Raw genomic sequence first — 18,238 nt, 5'->3', positions numbered from 1 at the left:
ATATTTTCTGTATGACATAGTTTCACAGTCGCAGCAAGATTCTAAGCTTTGCGACTGCTTTTGCACCATCCAGACTATTTACTCTAATTTTAAATAGTATTAAATAAAACGAACACATCATTTTTAAATAGATTTGTTAAAAGAAGCGTAACACGTTATAGTGCTACATCTAATGTTGCTTTATAGTTATTAGATGAATCTACATACAGTCACGTTCTAGGTACAATAATGTAAATCTTGTGTTCGAGATTCGAGTAGCATAAATTTTCATATTGTCCGTTAATGTTTTGTATGGCTACAGTTCTGCGCCTATGGGTCTCTTCCGCACTCCATATCTTTCTTTTTTTTTTTTTAATTCTTCTCATTCACAATTTGTCCAATTTGGACATTTGGTAGAATTTTTTAACTGTTTGATTATCATGTGGGTGGCTACCCCCAGCGGGATACTATCTTCGTGTTTGTTAGGTTGTGTCCTATGTGAGGTCTACTGGGTGTTTCCGTTTCAGTCTTCTATCCATGTTTGAGGTGTTGATCGTTTCCACAGCTAGCCGGTTTGGGTGTGTTCCTATTCTTTTTTGTATTTTCCTGCGTATCTGCTAATTTCCTTTTTGACCGTTGGTATTCCCAGGTCCTTACGTATGTCCTCGTTTCTAACGTACCATGGGGCGTTTACTATTGTTCTAAGAATTTTAGCTTGTACTGTCTCTATTTTGTTTATATGGCTCATTGCTGATGCCCCCCATAGTGGTATTCCGTACGTCTAGATTGGTTTTATGGTCGTTTTGTATATTTTTAATTTATTTTCTATGCTTAATTTGATTTTTCGACTTGTTAGCTAATGCATTTGTCTCCTTGTTGTCTGTATTTTGTCTATTATTGATTTAGTATGCTGTTTCCATGTGAGTTGTGTTTCTAGGTGGAGTCCAGGTATTTGAATTGCCTTGTTTGTGGTATGTGCGTGCCGTTCAGTAGGATGTTTGGTGGCGTCTGTTTTCGCAGTGTGAATGTAATATGGTTGCATTTATCGGGGTTTGTTTTTATTTGTTTATCTTGCAGTCACTTTTTTATTTTTGTGATATGTTCTTGTAGTAATTTGACTGCTGTTTCTGGGTTAGTGTGCCTGACTAGTACAGCTGTGTCGTCCGCGAATGTTAATATTTTGCTATTGGTAGTTGTTGGTATGTTGGCCGTGTATAGTGTGTATAGTATTGGTTCCAGGACGCTTCCTTGCGGAACCCCTGCCTTGATGTCTTTAACTTCAGAGTATGTGTCCTTGATTTTTATTACGAAGGTTCTGCTGCTCAAGTAAGATTTTATTAATTGGTATATTTGCTCCGGGAATTGCTTTCTGATTATTTGTAGTAGGCTTTCGTGGTTTATCTTGTCAAATGCTTTCTCTATGTCCATAAAGAGGGCTGTACAGTATTGTTTGCTTTCTAATGCTAGTATTATTTCGTTAATGAGCCTGTGCATTTGCTCTATCGTAGAGTGTTTGTTTCTGAATCCAAATTGGTGATCTGGTATTAATTTTTCCTTCTCTATTATTGGTTTTAAGCGGGCGTAAATTATTTTTTCTAGTATTTTGGAAAACGCGGGAAGTAGTGATATTGGTATGTAAGATGCTGTTTGGTGTGGGTTTTTGCCTGGTTTAGGTAATATTATGATCTGTACTAGCTTCCATAGTTTAGGGTAGTATTGGATTCTTAATATTGCATTGTAAATTATTGTGATTAGTCGTGCCGCTTTTGGAGGAAGGTTTTTTAGGATTTTACCATTGATTAGGTCGATTCCTGGTGCTTTATTGTTTTTTGTTTTCTCGATTATGTTTCTAATTTCTTGTGCTGTTGTTTTAGGTATGATGTAGTGTTTGTCAGTTGAGGTACTAGTGGTTACTGCATCCTCGTCGGTATGACAATAGCGGTTGCTGTTATTGATATTATGGGGTGTGAATGTGTTGCTTAGGTGGTTGGCAAATTCTTCAGCTTGCTCTTCGTTGCTTCTTGCCCATGTGTTGTCTGTTTTTCTGATTCCTGGGACGAGTTTTATTGGCTTCTTTATTTTTTTCGTGGCTTTCCATAGGGAGTAGTTGGAGTTCTCGTGTGCAGAGAGTGACTCTGTGAATTCGTTATTGTTGTGCTCCTTTCTTTTGTTTTTTATTTCCTTTGCAAGTTTGTTTAGGTGTTTTTTGTTTTCTCGTGTTCTATGTTTTCAAGTTTGTCTGTTGGTTGGTTCAGGTGTACTGGTCCATGCTGCTTCTTGGATAGTTTCTGTCAATGCTGTTACTGCTTGTTCGATGTGTTCGGGTGTTTTCAATGGTATGTTGCAGTTGATTTTGCTCTCGATTATTTCTTTAAATGTTTACCATTTGGTGGTTTTATTGCATAGTGTCTCTGAATTGCTGTAAAGTATTGGTTTGTTTCTGTATGTAATTATTATGGGTGATCGGAGGTAAGCTCGAGGCTGGGTGCTATGTTTAGTTTATTTGCGTTTAGTCCCTTTGTAACTGCAAAATCAAGTAGGTCAGGTATTTTGCTCAGGTCTGTCGGCCAGTATGTCGGTCTTCCTGTGGATAATATATTGAGGTTGTTGTTTCTAATGTATTTTTCCAGGGTTCTACCTCGAGGCGTAATTCTTGATCCCCATAGCGTGTGCTTTGCATTGTAGTTTCCCGCTGCGATATACTTGTCACCTAAGTGTTGAAAGTACTCTTCCCACATTTGTATTGTCATTTTGCGTCGCGGTGGTACGTATAATGCTGACAACTGGAAGTGGTTGCTGCTAGTTTGTACTGTAACTGTGGTTGCTGCTAGTTTGTACTGTAACTGTGGTTGCTTGGGTATATTTCTTTCTTACTTGGCTGTGTAAGTGATGTTTGATATCGTTTCTTATTATCACTGCGGTCCCTCCGTGTGCTTTTCCTGAGGGATGTTTCGTATCATATATGGTGTAGTAGTCAAGAGGTTCCTTATGGTTATGGAAACGGGGCTTTCCCATTTTTCCCGAGATTTTCACCCATAACCGACCAGTGGTGGGGCAACCAACACCCAACAAGAGTTTTCCTTTGCGACAGCATCGTCACCGAACTTCACTGGTTTATCATCTACAGATCAGTCAACACATCAGCACTGATTTCTCATCGTTAGATCAGTCGACATCTCGGCACAGGTTTTACATCTTTAAATCAGTCATCTGTTTAACTTATATCTATACGCACCGAGCGTCACTGTCTATGTCTACAAATTATTGGAATAAAGTGTGAATTGTGACCTGTTACCTCAGTGTTATAATCAATTCAACCACCTCTATTATCCTCTATCATTTCGTGGCGTCGATTCCATAATCGAAACAGGAATTTACGATTTCCGTTGGCGCGGTTCCTCGCGATCGCGTCTCTCCGCGAACGGTCGAACAAAGTGAGATGTATCTGAACACGGTTACTCAGTTAAAGCAACAATTACATGAAATATGGTATGTATGCACTACATCCAATACGTGGTCTAATAGAAGCAGTTTCCTCGGTGTCATTGTACGGTGCTTAGGTTGAATTGCATGCGAGCGGCAGTCCAGCAGCGTTGGCATGTATGAAGTTGAAAGGCGTATACAATTTTAATAAGATTGCTGATATTCTTCGTCAAATTCACTTAGAATTCGATTAAAGTTCTGAGGTGATATTGGGTGTAGCGCGTTAAATAATCAGTTGGTGTTTAGATCAACAATATATTTATTAACAAGTGTCTTCTTCTGATCGCGTCGCGTATCGCTCTCGGTTTCGCTACTCAATCTCGCTGCGCGGTTACAACGCAACTTTTTCACTTCCTGGTTCGAACCTAACTGTCGATCGGATTCGATTCTTTTCTTTTTGTCGCTCCTCAATATCCCCACTATCCACGCGTTTGTTAGGCGTTCGCGACAGTTGCCGCGCGTTCTTCTCGCACAATTCAGCGGAAGGACCGCTGGGATATAGATGGTTCATTAGGCACTTCGCTTCAGCGGTATACAATGTTGCCAAGTGTTGCCACAGTTCTAGTATAATACAGACATTAATTATAGACAATGCCGGTAGCTCCGTAAATGCGTTTCGTTTGTTTAGCGTATCGTTTAGCATTCGTGTAGATACTTTTCAATGTGATAAATACATTGAGAGATTATCGGCAACATCTGCATCAGGAATATCGAGATCAGCCATTGAATCACGAAGATGAAAATTATCTAACTGATGTTGAAGACGATGCATCTTCCACCTTGGATATCAGACTGTGTTTATCACAACATTTTAGACATGCACATACTTTAAGTTTATTTACTACAGTTGATTGCGCGACAGCAATGTGTGAAAAATGTGACACATTGTTCTTAATTAACAACAACGTTATGTCCAAATGCAGTGCATTACGGAAATGTACCGCACGTCCTAAGTTTGCCGAAATTATGCAAAATACATAAAGTTATACTTTGAACAGAACGGGAATAGCAAGATGGAATTTCCTATGCAATCTCGGTGCAAACGCCACTAGTAAAAGTTTTAGATATCATCCAGGGAGAAAAAGGACCACATTATGGCATTGTGCTTTCGGTTTTATGTTTAGAAAAAAGATAGAAACATTAATAAAAGGTAATACGAGTACTGTACGCCATTAGTTAAAGGATTATTGAAGAGTTTCTACACAAGATTGATATCATCTTTTTATTTTGCCACGATTGAGGCTAAGCAAACTGCAGTTACAGCGTTCTCGTTTTTATAATTCAAATCTCGATGGCCGAATTACATCAAAACGAGTCACTATCCACAATTACATGCAGAACTTGAAACGGTTGTTGCTGACAAGTACGTATAGATAAAACAATTTCCTTATTATTATTGCGATAATGTATGCAGTATTATTTTTTTACGTAACTTGTCTTCTTTTTATGTTCCTTAGGGACCGTCAAAGGATATTGATAGCACAGATGATGACCTTTTCAACTTTGGATCGTCACAATCTGAAATCTATAATTGAATTTCTATTAATACAGAATTAGAAATCACAAAATTTTCTTCCGCGAAAGTCGTGATTTGCATATGTTAAAGGATTATCCATTGATTCGACGTATATTTTCTTTGATATAACACACCAATGTCTTCTTCTGTATCCGTGGAGAGATTGTTCAGTTATGCGTTAATGATAAATTTACCAAAGTATAACAATATTTTATATTTGACGTTTGAAAGAAAGTTCATTGTAAAGGCCAATATGAAAAGAAGTGTACAAGAAAGCGTGAAAAAAATACTTTATATTCAGTATATTAAACATGTTCCTCTATCTGCAACATAATATGGTTATAATATAGTCATAATATATAAATATAGCAATTACAAATATTCTAATTGGGATAAACCTTTATCCGATTAAATGATATTTATATTATATCGACTTCGAGAGAGGACTTCTAATTCAATGAGTATATCTTTTGCTTTCCTTTTTTTCATGCATCTTGTAGGGTATATTCTTTCATTGATCTTGTTAAGAAAACTTTTTCGATTTGTTTATTCTAAACTATATTCTGTTTTAAAACACTAATTTCACCAATGAATGATTGGTGTATACCGATTTCGTGTATATCTATCGATTTCCATGGAACAGCTTGATGAACCAAAACGATTCCTGTTGCATCTCATAGAGCATATTCTCCTGTTGGTCTCGTGATATAATCCTTCTGCGTCAATTTTTCAGTGATTGCTCTGCAATCGTTGAACTGATATTAAGATGCTTCGCGTAGGGTATGTCTTCCGTTGATCCCATTAAAGAATTTTTCACGCATGATCATTGTCAAGTAGTGTGCGCCACAAAAATCTAATTTTTATATATGCGTATCGATCGCTCTGTGCTGGATCAATCTGTTGGGATGGAACATCCTGCATCTTGTAGAGATAGTCTAATGATTAGTCTCTCTTGTGAAATTTGTTCAATTTCTTTATTCTTATCGTTATTGTTCTGCCTGGGGATTATCTGAACTTACCTTTTTTGTGTTACATGCAACGTTATCTATTCAATATAGCAGCGATTTGAATTATAATTAAAACTGAAGACTTCTACAAAGTTATAAGTAGAATATAATATAATATAGAATTTTACACTTGCACGTACTTCTGCCTTAGGAAATCGCAACGTAACCTATGAATAACTCAAAAAGACAAGTTACGCTCAGTGAAGAGAGCAAGAAAAACAACAACGAGAGCTATAAAAGAGCAAGAAGATCAACAGAAACCTGCTTCTGTGGATAAATATTTATTGACCGATCAAGTACATCATGAATGTATTAAATCTAAGGATCAAATTTTGTGTAATGTATTATGTGATGTTTTCCACCATGTCTTGAGCGATATCTTACATTTTCTACGATGTCTTGCGATATCTTGCAATATCCCAGTGTGTTCCATGTGTGTGCTATTGACTTTGTGAAAATATTAGATAATATTATATTTGTTTCTATAGTATCTATTATGTTATTGTTTTACGTAGTTTTAATAACGAGGAAAAAATTCCAAATGGAACAAAAGCAATATATACAACAGCAACGAGGATTGTTGGTATATGTGCTTCTGGTTTATCTTCAGAAAGAAATATATATCCATTAATCGTTGTTTCTACACACAGTGACAGAGAAAGTATCTAAAAATCTTATTATTATAAGATCATGCATAACAATTACCAGAATAAAAGAGAGGAAGTTTTGTGAGACAATTAGGCCAGTGTGTAACACGCTCGGTAACGTATCGACGCAAACAGGAAGTTTTTTATGACGTTCTACATGGAAACTAAATACGCGTCTTTGTACGTATACTTATTTCCAAATGAGACTTAAACGTTAATCGATAACAGGGTAATGGAAGCTCTTATGATCCTTTGCTCCTCTGCTTTCTTCGCTCCTTTCACATTTGCATTATACACTGATAAAAATTTAAGCAAGTAAACTGTCAAGAACTTTTTATTCTGTTATATTGATTGTATTATACTAGCGTGATAGGGAGTCGACTCGACCCCGATATATATGCGAGGAATACGAGGAAAAATTATATTTATACGGAAAAGAAACACGTAAAAGTGTATCGGATTAACGATCGCAAACAGAAAAGATGTCGAATAAACATTATATTTCTTTGTCTTTGTATCACCGGCTCTTGATATAAATTCAATAACTTCGATGTGATATTACGTTATTCGTGTCAACTATGTTACTGTCCATCGAATTATACAATTAAATTGGTTTAATACTACAAAACCTGGAGCTATTGCTTTCCTCTCTTCGAGCACGAGATTCAATTGAAGAAAGTGAGTATAAATTCAAGAATTATAATTTGTGTTCAGAATTTTGAGTGGCCGTCCGTTTATGGACAGGCCCAATCCCTTCTTTAGGAAATTCCGAATTACATGTTCTCCTCGAGCTGTAAACCTAATGATTCCGAGGTTAGGTAAAAAACCCCGGGAAAGGACCAGCCAGAAGGGCACGATGGACAGACGAAACTCAACAGCTGGTAGGGAGAATCGGCAATGTAGGAAAACAGTTCATCATCAGACATCGTACCGTACGGGTGAAATACTTCACTTCCAACAAGATTTTACCACCGCCGTGTTCTTAACATTACACTTTACGTTTATACAACAAGTGCAAATACAGTGCTGGATTACTCTAACACTCCTTCACCTTGAGCGTTAATTCATTCGAGGTACACGATATCGACCGATCGGTTTGACCTGATCGGTTGCACTTTAGTTGATAATTCGCAACAATTTGTAATGCATGTACTGAGTCAATGGATAAATTAACATTATGAATTATTAAATATTAATGTATTAAATATTATTTATCGTTAACTGGGTTACAAACATGTTCACCATTTTATTACAACAGATTGCTATCATTACATACATATATGTACGAGATTTAATGAATGTTTATAGATATTTTAAAGTTACGTACCAAACGGAAGAATTCGATTAGTTTTCATTCTGCAAATATGGCTGGATTATTTAAATACAGAAATCTCGGTAAAAGGAAGAACTAGACGTCTTAGAAAAACAATTTGTTACACGTCGTTGACGCAATTACGCGACTGAAACAGAACTGAAATTTTGAAATTTGAAAATCAGGAGTGTCAACTTTAATAAACTTCAAATAGAATACACTTTCGATTAGAACAACGTAAAATTATATTTTTCTATTATAAATTAGTCTAATGATGACGTTCCCTGTTAGAAAATAAGTTACGTTAAAAAAATATCATGTGATTTCATCCTTCTCGGCAAAGCAATCAACGAGTAAACATGTGAGTAGTAACCAGTAACGAACTAGAAAATAACATCTTCCGTATTAACTCCGTTCATTTAAATATTTTCATTTCAGAGAATACGGGAAAATGCTTCGCATAAGGATTCTAGGATTTAAAGGACTAAAAAATGTGGTAATAAAATTTAGAGAAAATGCAAAAGTCAGTTTTGTTTTTTCAAATAAAATCATATGCCTTTTAATACGTTAATCCATTCCGGCATTCTCTATAAAAAAGTACTAACCTATTTTTATCCAAAACTATATTAATTTAGCAGATATTTTAACTTGAATTTATCATATTTAACGTATTTTTTTGTTATACAATTTTTATAGTATGCTTGAAGTACAATAAGAAATAACGGTATTCTATATACGTTATATAATATGTAAATAAAATTGCCCAGGCTTTCCGTATCGTATACGGCTGCCTATCCGTATTTATTAATTTTCCTGACCTTGTTGACGACGTAAATGCAAATACAGAAGCAAAAAAAATAATTGAGATGGGAGTATCTGAATCAAAGTATACATATTATCTCACATTATGATCATGTAGCATAACAGTTTCACATCTTTTACGAGTACGAATAGTGTTCGTAACGATCGCTAACTAGCAACAGCTAAGACTGGATACGATGCCATCAGGGGCCCTCGATAATACGCGCAGCAGTTAGCAGTCATCGCAAGAATTTATATTTCTTTGTCTTTGTAATCAACAACAATAAAATATCACTGTGGAAACTTAAAAGTGACCATTTAATTGTGCAAGAAAACTTACGATGAAGAAGCTATATCTGTGCCTTGTATTGGAATTATGCGTGCTGACCATGTCGCAGAGAACTGCCTTGGATACGTCGATTCTTAATTCCATCTACCGTGGATATCGTAATTGGTTAACGCAATCCTACGGTACGTCTGTTTTAGTTTATTTCGTGTTACGTCTTTATGCAGTAATATTAGGTGAAGTAAAAAGTTCTGAGCGCTTTTTCGCTTTATTTCGACGATGAAATTAACATAGTCAAGATTATTCGATTTAGATTAAATATGCGCCGTTTTGTTCGATTACTTTTGTCCATTTTGAAGGCAATTTCATAATTCCGCGGTTGAAGAAGTCCTCGTCCCTATTGGTAAAAAACTTGACCAGCTCATTTTCACAAGCCTCTCTTGAGGCCAGTTTTGTACCATCAAGAAAATTTTGCAAAAACTTAAAAAGGTGATAATCGCTTGGTGCCAGGTCTGGACTGTACGGCGGATGCGATAGAACCTCCCAGCCAAGCTCTCGGAGCTTCTGACGCGTCGTTAAAGATGTGTGCGGCCTGGCGTTGTCTTGATGGAACACAACACCTTTCCTATTGGCCAATTCTGGCCGCTTCTGGTCGATCGCCTGCTTCAGTCTGGTCAGTTGTTGACAATAGAGGTCCGAATTAAGTGTTTGCCCCGATGGGAGCAGCTCATAATGGATGATTCCCTTCCAATCCCACCAAACACACAATAAAACCTTCTTGGCCGTTAATCCACGCTTGGCGATCGTTTGGGCCGGCCCACCGCGATTGGACCACGATCTTTTTCGGCTGTTGTTCTCGTATGTGACCCATTTTTCATCGCCAGTCACCATCCGCTTCAAAAATGGGTCGATTTCGTTACGTCTCAACAAAGAATCGCAGGCATCAATTCGGTCCAAAAGGTTCTTTTGCGTCAATTCATGTGGCACCCATACGTCGAGCTTCTTCTTGAGACCAGCCTTATGCAAATGGTTCCAAACGGTTTTCTGGCTAATCTTCAGTTCCTGGGCAATGGAATAAGTGCTCACATGCCGGTCCGACTCGACGATTTCCATGATTTTATCCACATTTTCGACGATTGGCCTACCAGAGCGTGCCTCATCTTCGACGTCCATATTACCAGAACGGAATCGTTGGAACCACCGCTTTGCTGTTGCATTCGATACTGTACTGGGTCCATAAACAGCACAAATTTTTTTGGCCGCCTGCTCCGCCTTTTCACCTTGGTCGTAGTGGTACTGAAGAATGTATCGAATTTTCTCTTTTTTTATCTCCATTTTCGAACGCTGTAACACACAACTGGCTTCACCGAACACAAAACTGACAAAGAACCTTTTTGATGCGTAATATCACCTTGAAATCGGTGTATACTATGACTCGATGCGATGTGCACATCGTGAGATATGGCTCACTAAAGACATCTAGCGAAAAACGCTCAGAACTTTTTACTTAACCTAATATCATTTTCTTTTGGTTAGAGCGATGCTTTTTGGAGGAAAATTGAAATATTGTGTATCTTATTTTTCATAGACTAATGTTTCATTGTGAATATATATATTTTAGTGATAAAATGATAAGTTGTCGAAATTTTTTTCGGTAAAAGTAGACAAAAACTTGCACAGCACGGATCATTCTTCTTTTAACATGTAAATATTGTAGAGATTATATTTTCACGTAACATACGCTATGAATTCTGTGGCCCCCTCTTCTGGTTCTTGAGATGTGGAATTTTGTAAATCGTACTTATTTCGAAATTCGTAATGAAACTAAACAGCAGTCCTGAAGAGTACTAAGAGTGAGGAGCTGTTAGGTAAATGTGAAATCAAAAGATGTCCGTATACCATTTCCATTTGTTCTTAAAATACTGGTCAGTCTTGTTATACGACTATAAGAGGCAGCAACCTGATTGTGATTTCAGATGGAAATTGGGTTTTGGTTAGCGACGGGTTGCAAGAGGAGGTGTTGTTACCCCTCGTCGCCGAACGTATTTACTTTATAATAATAATCTTGAAAATATACAGTAGCTCATGAAAGTTTCAAATGCTATTAAAACCCTAGACAATTAAAATATGCACGTTAAATTTGAAGAAGTGAAAACAATGGTCTTATTACTATAAGGTACAAGTACTAAGATTATACATCTGTATATCTAAAATTTGGAACGAATCCGATAAAGTTTGTAGAAGTTTTGAAATCGTTCGTTGCAATTACTTGATCGGAGTTTTAACATATCGCGAGTAACGTTACATCACCGATGAAGTATTTTTGTAAATTGTTTTAAAATGACTATTTTGTAGGCACAACAAATGAGGATCGAATGTCTCAACTACGGAATAACTTTCAAAAGGAAATTCCAATACCCGTCCCATTTCCTTGCAACGTTACAGGTAGTTAACCAAATTTATGATTATTGTTATCAAATACTTCATGATATCACTTGTAAATATTATATCGTCGTATTTATTCCTTAAAATCATTATTCATTTTAAATCGCAGATTTCTTTTATTTCCAATAACTTTTGCAATTTATCCTAGGGCAATCGGTAAATTTCTGTGACAGGAAATTACAGTGAAGAACGCTGTTCTTCATAATTTGTAGTGGCTACAAGAATGTCAATGTAATTTCTAGTTCATTCATAGTCTTGTCCTATTACTAACATTATTTAAGATAGATACGTAACATTACAAGATCCTCACCCCACTGTAGTTTAAGAATAGTAAAATTAATGCTTATCTTTTGAAGTTCATATGTATTCCAAAGTGTTTATTTTAATTTGTTTAGCCGGCAGGTCTTCGAAAGTTCCCGAGTCGGTTCACCATTTAAGACCAGGAGACATAGATGTTATTGCCGCAATGGGTGATTCCGTGACAATCGGCGCTGGAGTTACTTCGATTTATACGTTCGAAGTGCACATTGAAAATAGAGGCATAGTAGGCAGTATCGGCGGTCAAGGAACTTGGCGACAGTACCTGACTCTCCCTAATATTCTTAAAGTTTGTTCATTTCTTACATCGGCATTGTTTACGCATATGATTTGTGTTATCGCCATTAATGCGAATACTGAAATCTTTCACAGTCTGATTTTTCTATATGCAGGAATTCAATCCGAAATTAATAGGTTATTCACTTGGGGACGCTATAAGTACTGATCCAGCTGCGCAGTTAAACGTCGCCGAAAGTGGAGCTATGTCTAAAGATATGACTTTCATGGCGACATATCTGGTTAATAAAATAAAGGATGACCCGAGGGTAGATATAAACAAACATTGGAAGGTTCGTATGTTGGTAGACAAAGTAATTACGTACATATATATAAATGCCAGTATGAAATTGGACAAATTTTTCCTTTCCTTAATCAAAATTTCTAATTTCATTTAATATTTCATCGTTTAAGCAATAGTATCTACATTTTTATGTTTTCCAGTTGATTTCGTTGATGATTGGAAGTAATGATTTTTGCTCTAATATGTGTGCAACTTCTTCTCCATGGACTATGTTAAATGATCACAAAATAGATTTAATTCATACTCTTAGAATATTAAGAGACAATTTACCAAGAACTTTTGTTGCTCTTATACCACCACCTCAATTAAAGGAACTGGTTGCTGCACACCAAGGAAAAGAGTCGTTCCTGTGCTATTTGTCATCCATGATTGAATGTTCATGTTTGTTTGCTTTACAATTTAGGGATCAAAGACCGGAATATTATAAAATAATAGAGAGGTTTGTATAATTTTCCGAATTTAACTTTTTAAATATTTTGTGTTTGAGGATTAAACACTTACAAGAATTTTGTTAATCTTAGTAATTATACATAAATTATGGGACTACAATTCCCATTTTAATGAAGCTTAAGTATGTTGTGAAACTCAACATTTTTCCTATAGGGGGTAAACTTACTTAGTTTCCAAAATATTTAGAGATAGCTGCTGCTACTACTATGTTGAATATGACTTATAAGGCAACGTTTGCGTCAGCATAGTGTGTCCCCTCATCTACTGTTGTGTGTCTATAAACACATCGCTGCGACCTGCAAATAATCTCTATAACGGGCGAACTGTTTAATACTTATTCTACCTAACTACTGTTTTAACTACCTCGAAAACGTAAAAAAATATTTTGAACGCACAAGTCTTACATGTATTGGCGGTTGTCAAAAACTATACAAAGCCGAACCCTATTCTAGAAAAGTAGTAATACTGAGCAATCCAGTCGTCACACCGTGAGGAGGCTGACTATCATCAGACTTTAACGACGGCCTAATTGAAAGACTGATCTACATTCAATACGGATTACGCTCTTGAACACGCAGTTAGTTTTGCAACCTTCAACAAGTGATTCATGTACATACTTTTGAGCTAAATACAAGTTGGCCAACCATTTTTTGCTAGAACGCACAGCTTTTGAAAAACTCAATTTTGAGAAAAAAATGTAAGAAAAATTCAAATTCGCAACTTGGCGAATGTTTTGTTTTTTTTACATTAGTAGCTATCGAGATGTGTTTTGGACAAAAAATGCTGTGGACTCTCTTGAATAAAATGATATGTACCGTTATTGTATTACAGACATTTAAATACGTGTAGATAATGATTAAAGCGAGATGGACGCTTAGAACGCGTCATTCTTTTGCTTAGATTTTCCAACTTAATTAAAAAATTAAAGGTCTACAAGGGAATTTAACACTAGCACGCGATAGAACAAACATTTTTGCCAAGGAAAGCATCAATAAAGCCAGAAAATCATGTTTTGTTTTTAATGTAAATGGGAAGAAGTTTGACAAAACACGCAGTGACGGCAATGGTACTCAGTGTTACCGAGTGTCTCACATGTCGCTCAGTATAATGGAACCGCAGAGGCTATTAACCGTCGACATTGACTAGCATTGCCATCGTCCCGTATTTTGTCAAACTTTTTCGCTTTTCCAGGAGTTTATCCGTTATACAGATCGTTTCACACCAGCTATGATGTGTTTATAGAAACAGTGGATAAGCGATTGCACCACGCTGACGCATACGTTGCCATGGACGTGCATGTATAGATAAGATTCAATGTAGTATTAGCAGCAGATTTTTGCAAATATGTCGGAAACTAAAGTTGGGTAATGGTATAATGTTTATAGTATAATGTTGTTTTGAATGATGAGTTTTACATCATAGTTAAATTTCATTAAAATCGGAGGTGCAGCCACTTTTGTGTCCAATTACTTTAATTTTTATTTTATATTTAAGCTTATTTCAGTCTTGTTATATGTTGGCGAATAACTTTATTGAAAAGAGTTATTAGAGAACGATATAGATTCATCACTTTTGAATTTTTGGGGGGCTGAAGTCCCGGCGAGATGAAAAGAGAATGGGCGTTTCGTGTGCCGGGACTACCGGTGGACTCCTCAGTAAGGCTATACTCGGTAGTCCCTGCCTTAGACGTAGAGGGAGTCTCGCTAGGTGCGGTATTTGTATCGTGACACCGTATATTCGACAGTTAGCGAGACAGACAGACTCGTTGTCGTCGTAGTAGCCCTTTGGTGTTGATGGTTGGTACCCAAGGATCGCCCGGGAGGTGTTACGACCGCGTTGATGCCGCGATCTGTCGGCGTCCGGTTGGTGCCGATCCATCACAAATTCAATTCACATTAAGATCTTATTGACAGACTCGGGCAATGTCGGGCTCAACTTTGAATGAAAAAACACTGATAAGTATATTTATAAATGTATATTATGAGCGTGTATTCAGACGACGAGTTCGAATTCATATAACACATATCTCGTGATCTGATCGATGCGGTATCGATGTTATCGACAGCGATCTACGAATTTCAATCTGTTATCGATTAATATCAAAGGCAACGGTATTAGTTATTGTTAGGTTTTTTATTGTTTAGGTATTGTTTGTAAGGTAAAGGTATTAGTTTCTGTACTTGAAACACCACAAACGTATCGATACTCGTCTGATACCGCAGGTAAGTTTCGGTACTGATTCTTAAAGCTAAGATAAGATGAAAATCGAGAACAACAGAATCGCGTTTTGTTTTTTTACACGAACGAATGTAGATCCGCAGCTTATCTCGTACAAGTCATAGAGAAAAAGATTATGGCATTCGAAAACATAAACCATCCTTGTAAGAAAAATCATAAGCTACACGTTATATCTACTTATTCATTAACATCCATAACAGCAACCCGAAATCGTCCCATTAAATTTTCGAGTAGAGCGGATCAATGTTTCCTCTAGTCCATTGTCACCATAAGTAATTAATATATACTAGCGCACATAAACAATGTTTATACAAATTTGATACATGCACCGCGATTGTCCCGTTCTGGGGTATCCTAAATGTCGTTGCCTCGATGGCTAATATAAACTCAGCACTTTCGACATTTCGTGAGCATGCGCGGAAGTCGTGCGGAAGGTTCGATGGTGGGGTAAGTGAGATACGCGCAGGACGCACCTAGTGTTTGCGCGAGTTTGCCGATCGAGTTTACGCGTAGTAATAAACACGACAAGGTCCCCTCACTGATCAACCAGAAGCTTGGTGTTACGCAGGACCTCTAACATTTCGTTTCTCTTATCACGAAGATCGGCGAGACCCTTACTCGAACGACGAGTGAACGCAGAAATTATCGAGACGCAACGAGGCTATTGACCAATTCCGTGAAAATGTCGTATCGATATAGTGTAAATACCCCTGTTTTTATCCTTCGTTTTCTCCACAGAGGAATCATCGACAATGCTCCTTCAATGCGAAATAGTTTAAATTCACCTCCAGCCTTTACTAAATCAATATGGCATCCGTCCCGATTAGGAATGCGACATTTATCCTAATTATCTTGAAAAGATGTTGCACCTTCCCATTACCATACCGTGTATCGGAAATCGTTAAATTTGGCAGTGGATTATTCCACATAATCTTCTACGCATAACAAAAATTATGCTATAAAAAACTACGAACTTTTAGTTACTATGATAATCCAAATGATCACGAAGTGTAGCTGCGAAGCCAAAATGTGATATACAGATACTGAAAAAATGCGAAATCTTGGTAACTAGCGACATTTCGCACCGCAATCAGCTTATTTTTATTATTTCACATTTATGCGATATTATTTCCCTAACACATTTCAAGTACCGTTTGACAGATATTTTAAGATGCATATGAAGAATATGCCAGTTTGTTTCATTTTTTCAGGTGGCAAGAGATTGACGAAGAAGTCGCTAATTATCCAGAATTTCATAGAAATGACTTCACCGTAGTAATTTTACCGACTCTGGAAGATGCAAAAATACCTCTTGCCGAGGATGGATTTTCCGATCTCTCATATCTTAACGCTGATTGCTTTCATTGGAGTCAAAAACTACATGCACTATGTGAGTATAACAGATGAAACTATACAATTATTTAATGAGTGTTACGTTGATAACCAGAAATGTTTCGTGTTTCCCAAGATGCGAATAATCTGTGGAACAATTTGCTGGAACCAGTTGGTAACAAGAGTAGGGCTTTCACTATGCTATTTAAAAAATTTCTGTGTCCTACTTCGGAAAGACCGTTCTTGATAACGTATAAAAATTCACAGAACGACGAAACTTAAGGATGGTTAGAGAAATTAAAAACAGTTTCTTGTAAGTGGAAGATGTATTATAATCTTCGTATTTGCCTATTTAAAAATGACGAAAATTATAATCAGCAAATGTTCAAAAATAACAACCAATGTTGGATCCATAACAATATTTAATTTTTACTGTGGTATTTCAGTCATTATCATATTGATCTTGTAATTTAAGTTCTTTGTGAATAAAGGTAATAAAGAAAATTGGTAATACGTTGACCAGTGGAACATTTTCCCAGTCCTCGTCGGACGTTCAAATTCAATGTAAAATTCAGCTTCTTCGAAGATGTTTCGCTTTTCCTATCTTTTCGCTTTAGTTAGCTAGTTGCTTATTTCCCCTTTCGCTTTTGTTTAAAATATGTACATATATAGCATATCATTGATATGTTTTGAACGTGAGCCGTGCATGAATCCAGAAATGAAAGAAGGAAGAACATCTCCAGGAAAAAAAAAGAATCTACTTTTCATATCCACATAATCGTCATTAAATCATAATTTGTATTTTACAATTTGTCCAGCTGGACAATCGGTAAATTTTTCTACTTAGTGTAACATGACCGGATGTCAGATATTACCGAGTTAACATATGTTTCTTTTAAATTTTTTTAGATTAAACTTCTACCAACGTATTTTTTAAAATCTTTTTGATTATAATGAGAACTGACACGGTGTAATTTCAGTTATATTCACTTACCAATGAGCATTAAATAATTTTTAGCATGAGCAAATGTGCTACGAATTGTATCGTGCTCTTTTCATTTTAATTGAAAACATCTAACAAACAGTTGGCGAAAGTTCTACTCATTACAAATTAAAAGTAAGAAAATTTGATTTTTCAGCTGAAGGAGCTCATTACGTGGCTCCATATTTTATATGTTGCCAAACATTTTAACTCTCAGTCCCTCTTTCTCATCCTCTTTCACTCGCATTATTCTTTTCTACGTTTGTCACGATTAACTCTTTATTGTCACTGGCTTCAGGAATAGAGTCGTTTCTATTTCTATTTTACTCTTTAATTGCGAAATTTAGGTCACGAATTTGTTGCAATTATTGCAGATTTCCGGTATATGATTTATTTACTTAAATGATTAGAGAAAGGAATTGTAGACGCTGTATGTATTTATTTTAAAAAGCTGAAAGAATGTGGGCAACGTCATAGTTGGCGTTACTTGAAAGTATACGCCATTGATTGCTTGGTAATTACCTCCGCTATCTTTCCCCTGTGTGCATCAAGGCATTGGACGGTCGAGTAATGCAATCTGATCCGAATTCAAATATCGATTGCTGATTAAGATGAGACCAAATACAGCGATATGCTAGAAATCACATTTACTTATTGATGAAAGAAGGGAAAGGAAGTTGCTATCATTTGTTAAACAAACCGCCTTCTTCATCGATATCAGAATCATATGAAAGCTGTATCTGTATAAGAATCACATACCGTACATTCCACTTATGTGCGATTATACTATTTTCGTCCAGTGAAAGTAATCGAAAATAATTATTTACGGGGAATTCACGTGGTCGACACGAACACAACTGAA

General features: G+C 36.4%; 1 protein-coding gene across 1 annotated transcript; it reads left to right on the top strand.

The window, feature by feature from the left end:
- The first annotated feature begins 8,751 nt into the window (after positions 1-8,751).
- On the top strand, positions 8,752-16,900 carry LOC138188693 (phospholipase B1, membrane-associated-like). Its single transcript, XM_069130692.1, has 7 exons — positions 8,752-9,216; positions 11,387-11,476; positions 11,872-12,083; positions 12,187-12,363; positions 12,515-12,813; positions 16,274-16,452; positions 16,531-16,900. The coding sequence occupies exons 1-7, from the start codon at positions 9,087-9,089 to the stop codon at positions 16,674-16,676; spliced, it is 1,233 nt and encodes a 410-aa protein (XP_068986793.1). The 5' UTR covers positions 8,752-9,086; the 3' UTR covers positions 16,677-16,900.
- Positions 16,901-18,238: the final 1,338 nt, after the last annotated feature.

Source organism: Bombus flavifrons, chromosome 17 (assembly GCF_040668555.2).
Source record: "Bombus flavifrons isolate JBK064 chromosome 17, iyBomFlav1_principal, whole genome shotgun sequence".
NCBI lineage: Eukaryota > Metazoa > Arthropoda > Insecta > Hymenoptera > Apidae > Bombus > Bombus flavifrons.
This window is presented reverse-complemented; position numbering and strand designations above follow the sequence as displayed.

Coding starts and splice junctions, on each gene's coding strand:
- LOC138188693 (XM_069130692.1), top strand. CDS start 9,087: ATGAAGAAGCTATATCTGTGCCTTGTATTGGAATTATGCGTGCTGACC. Junction 11,477..11,871: donor ATTTCCTTGCAACGTTACAG/GTAGTTAACCAA, acceptor TAATTTGTTTAG/CCGGCAGGTCTTCGAAAGTT. Junction 12,084..12,186: donor CTCTCCCTAATATTCTTAAA/GTTTGTTCATTT, acceptor TTCTATATGCAG/GAATTCAATCCGAAATTAAT.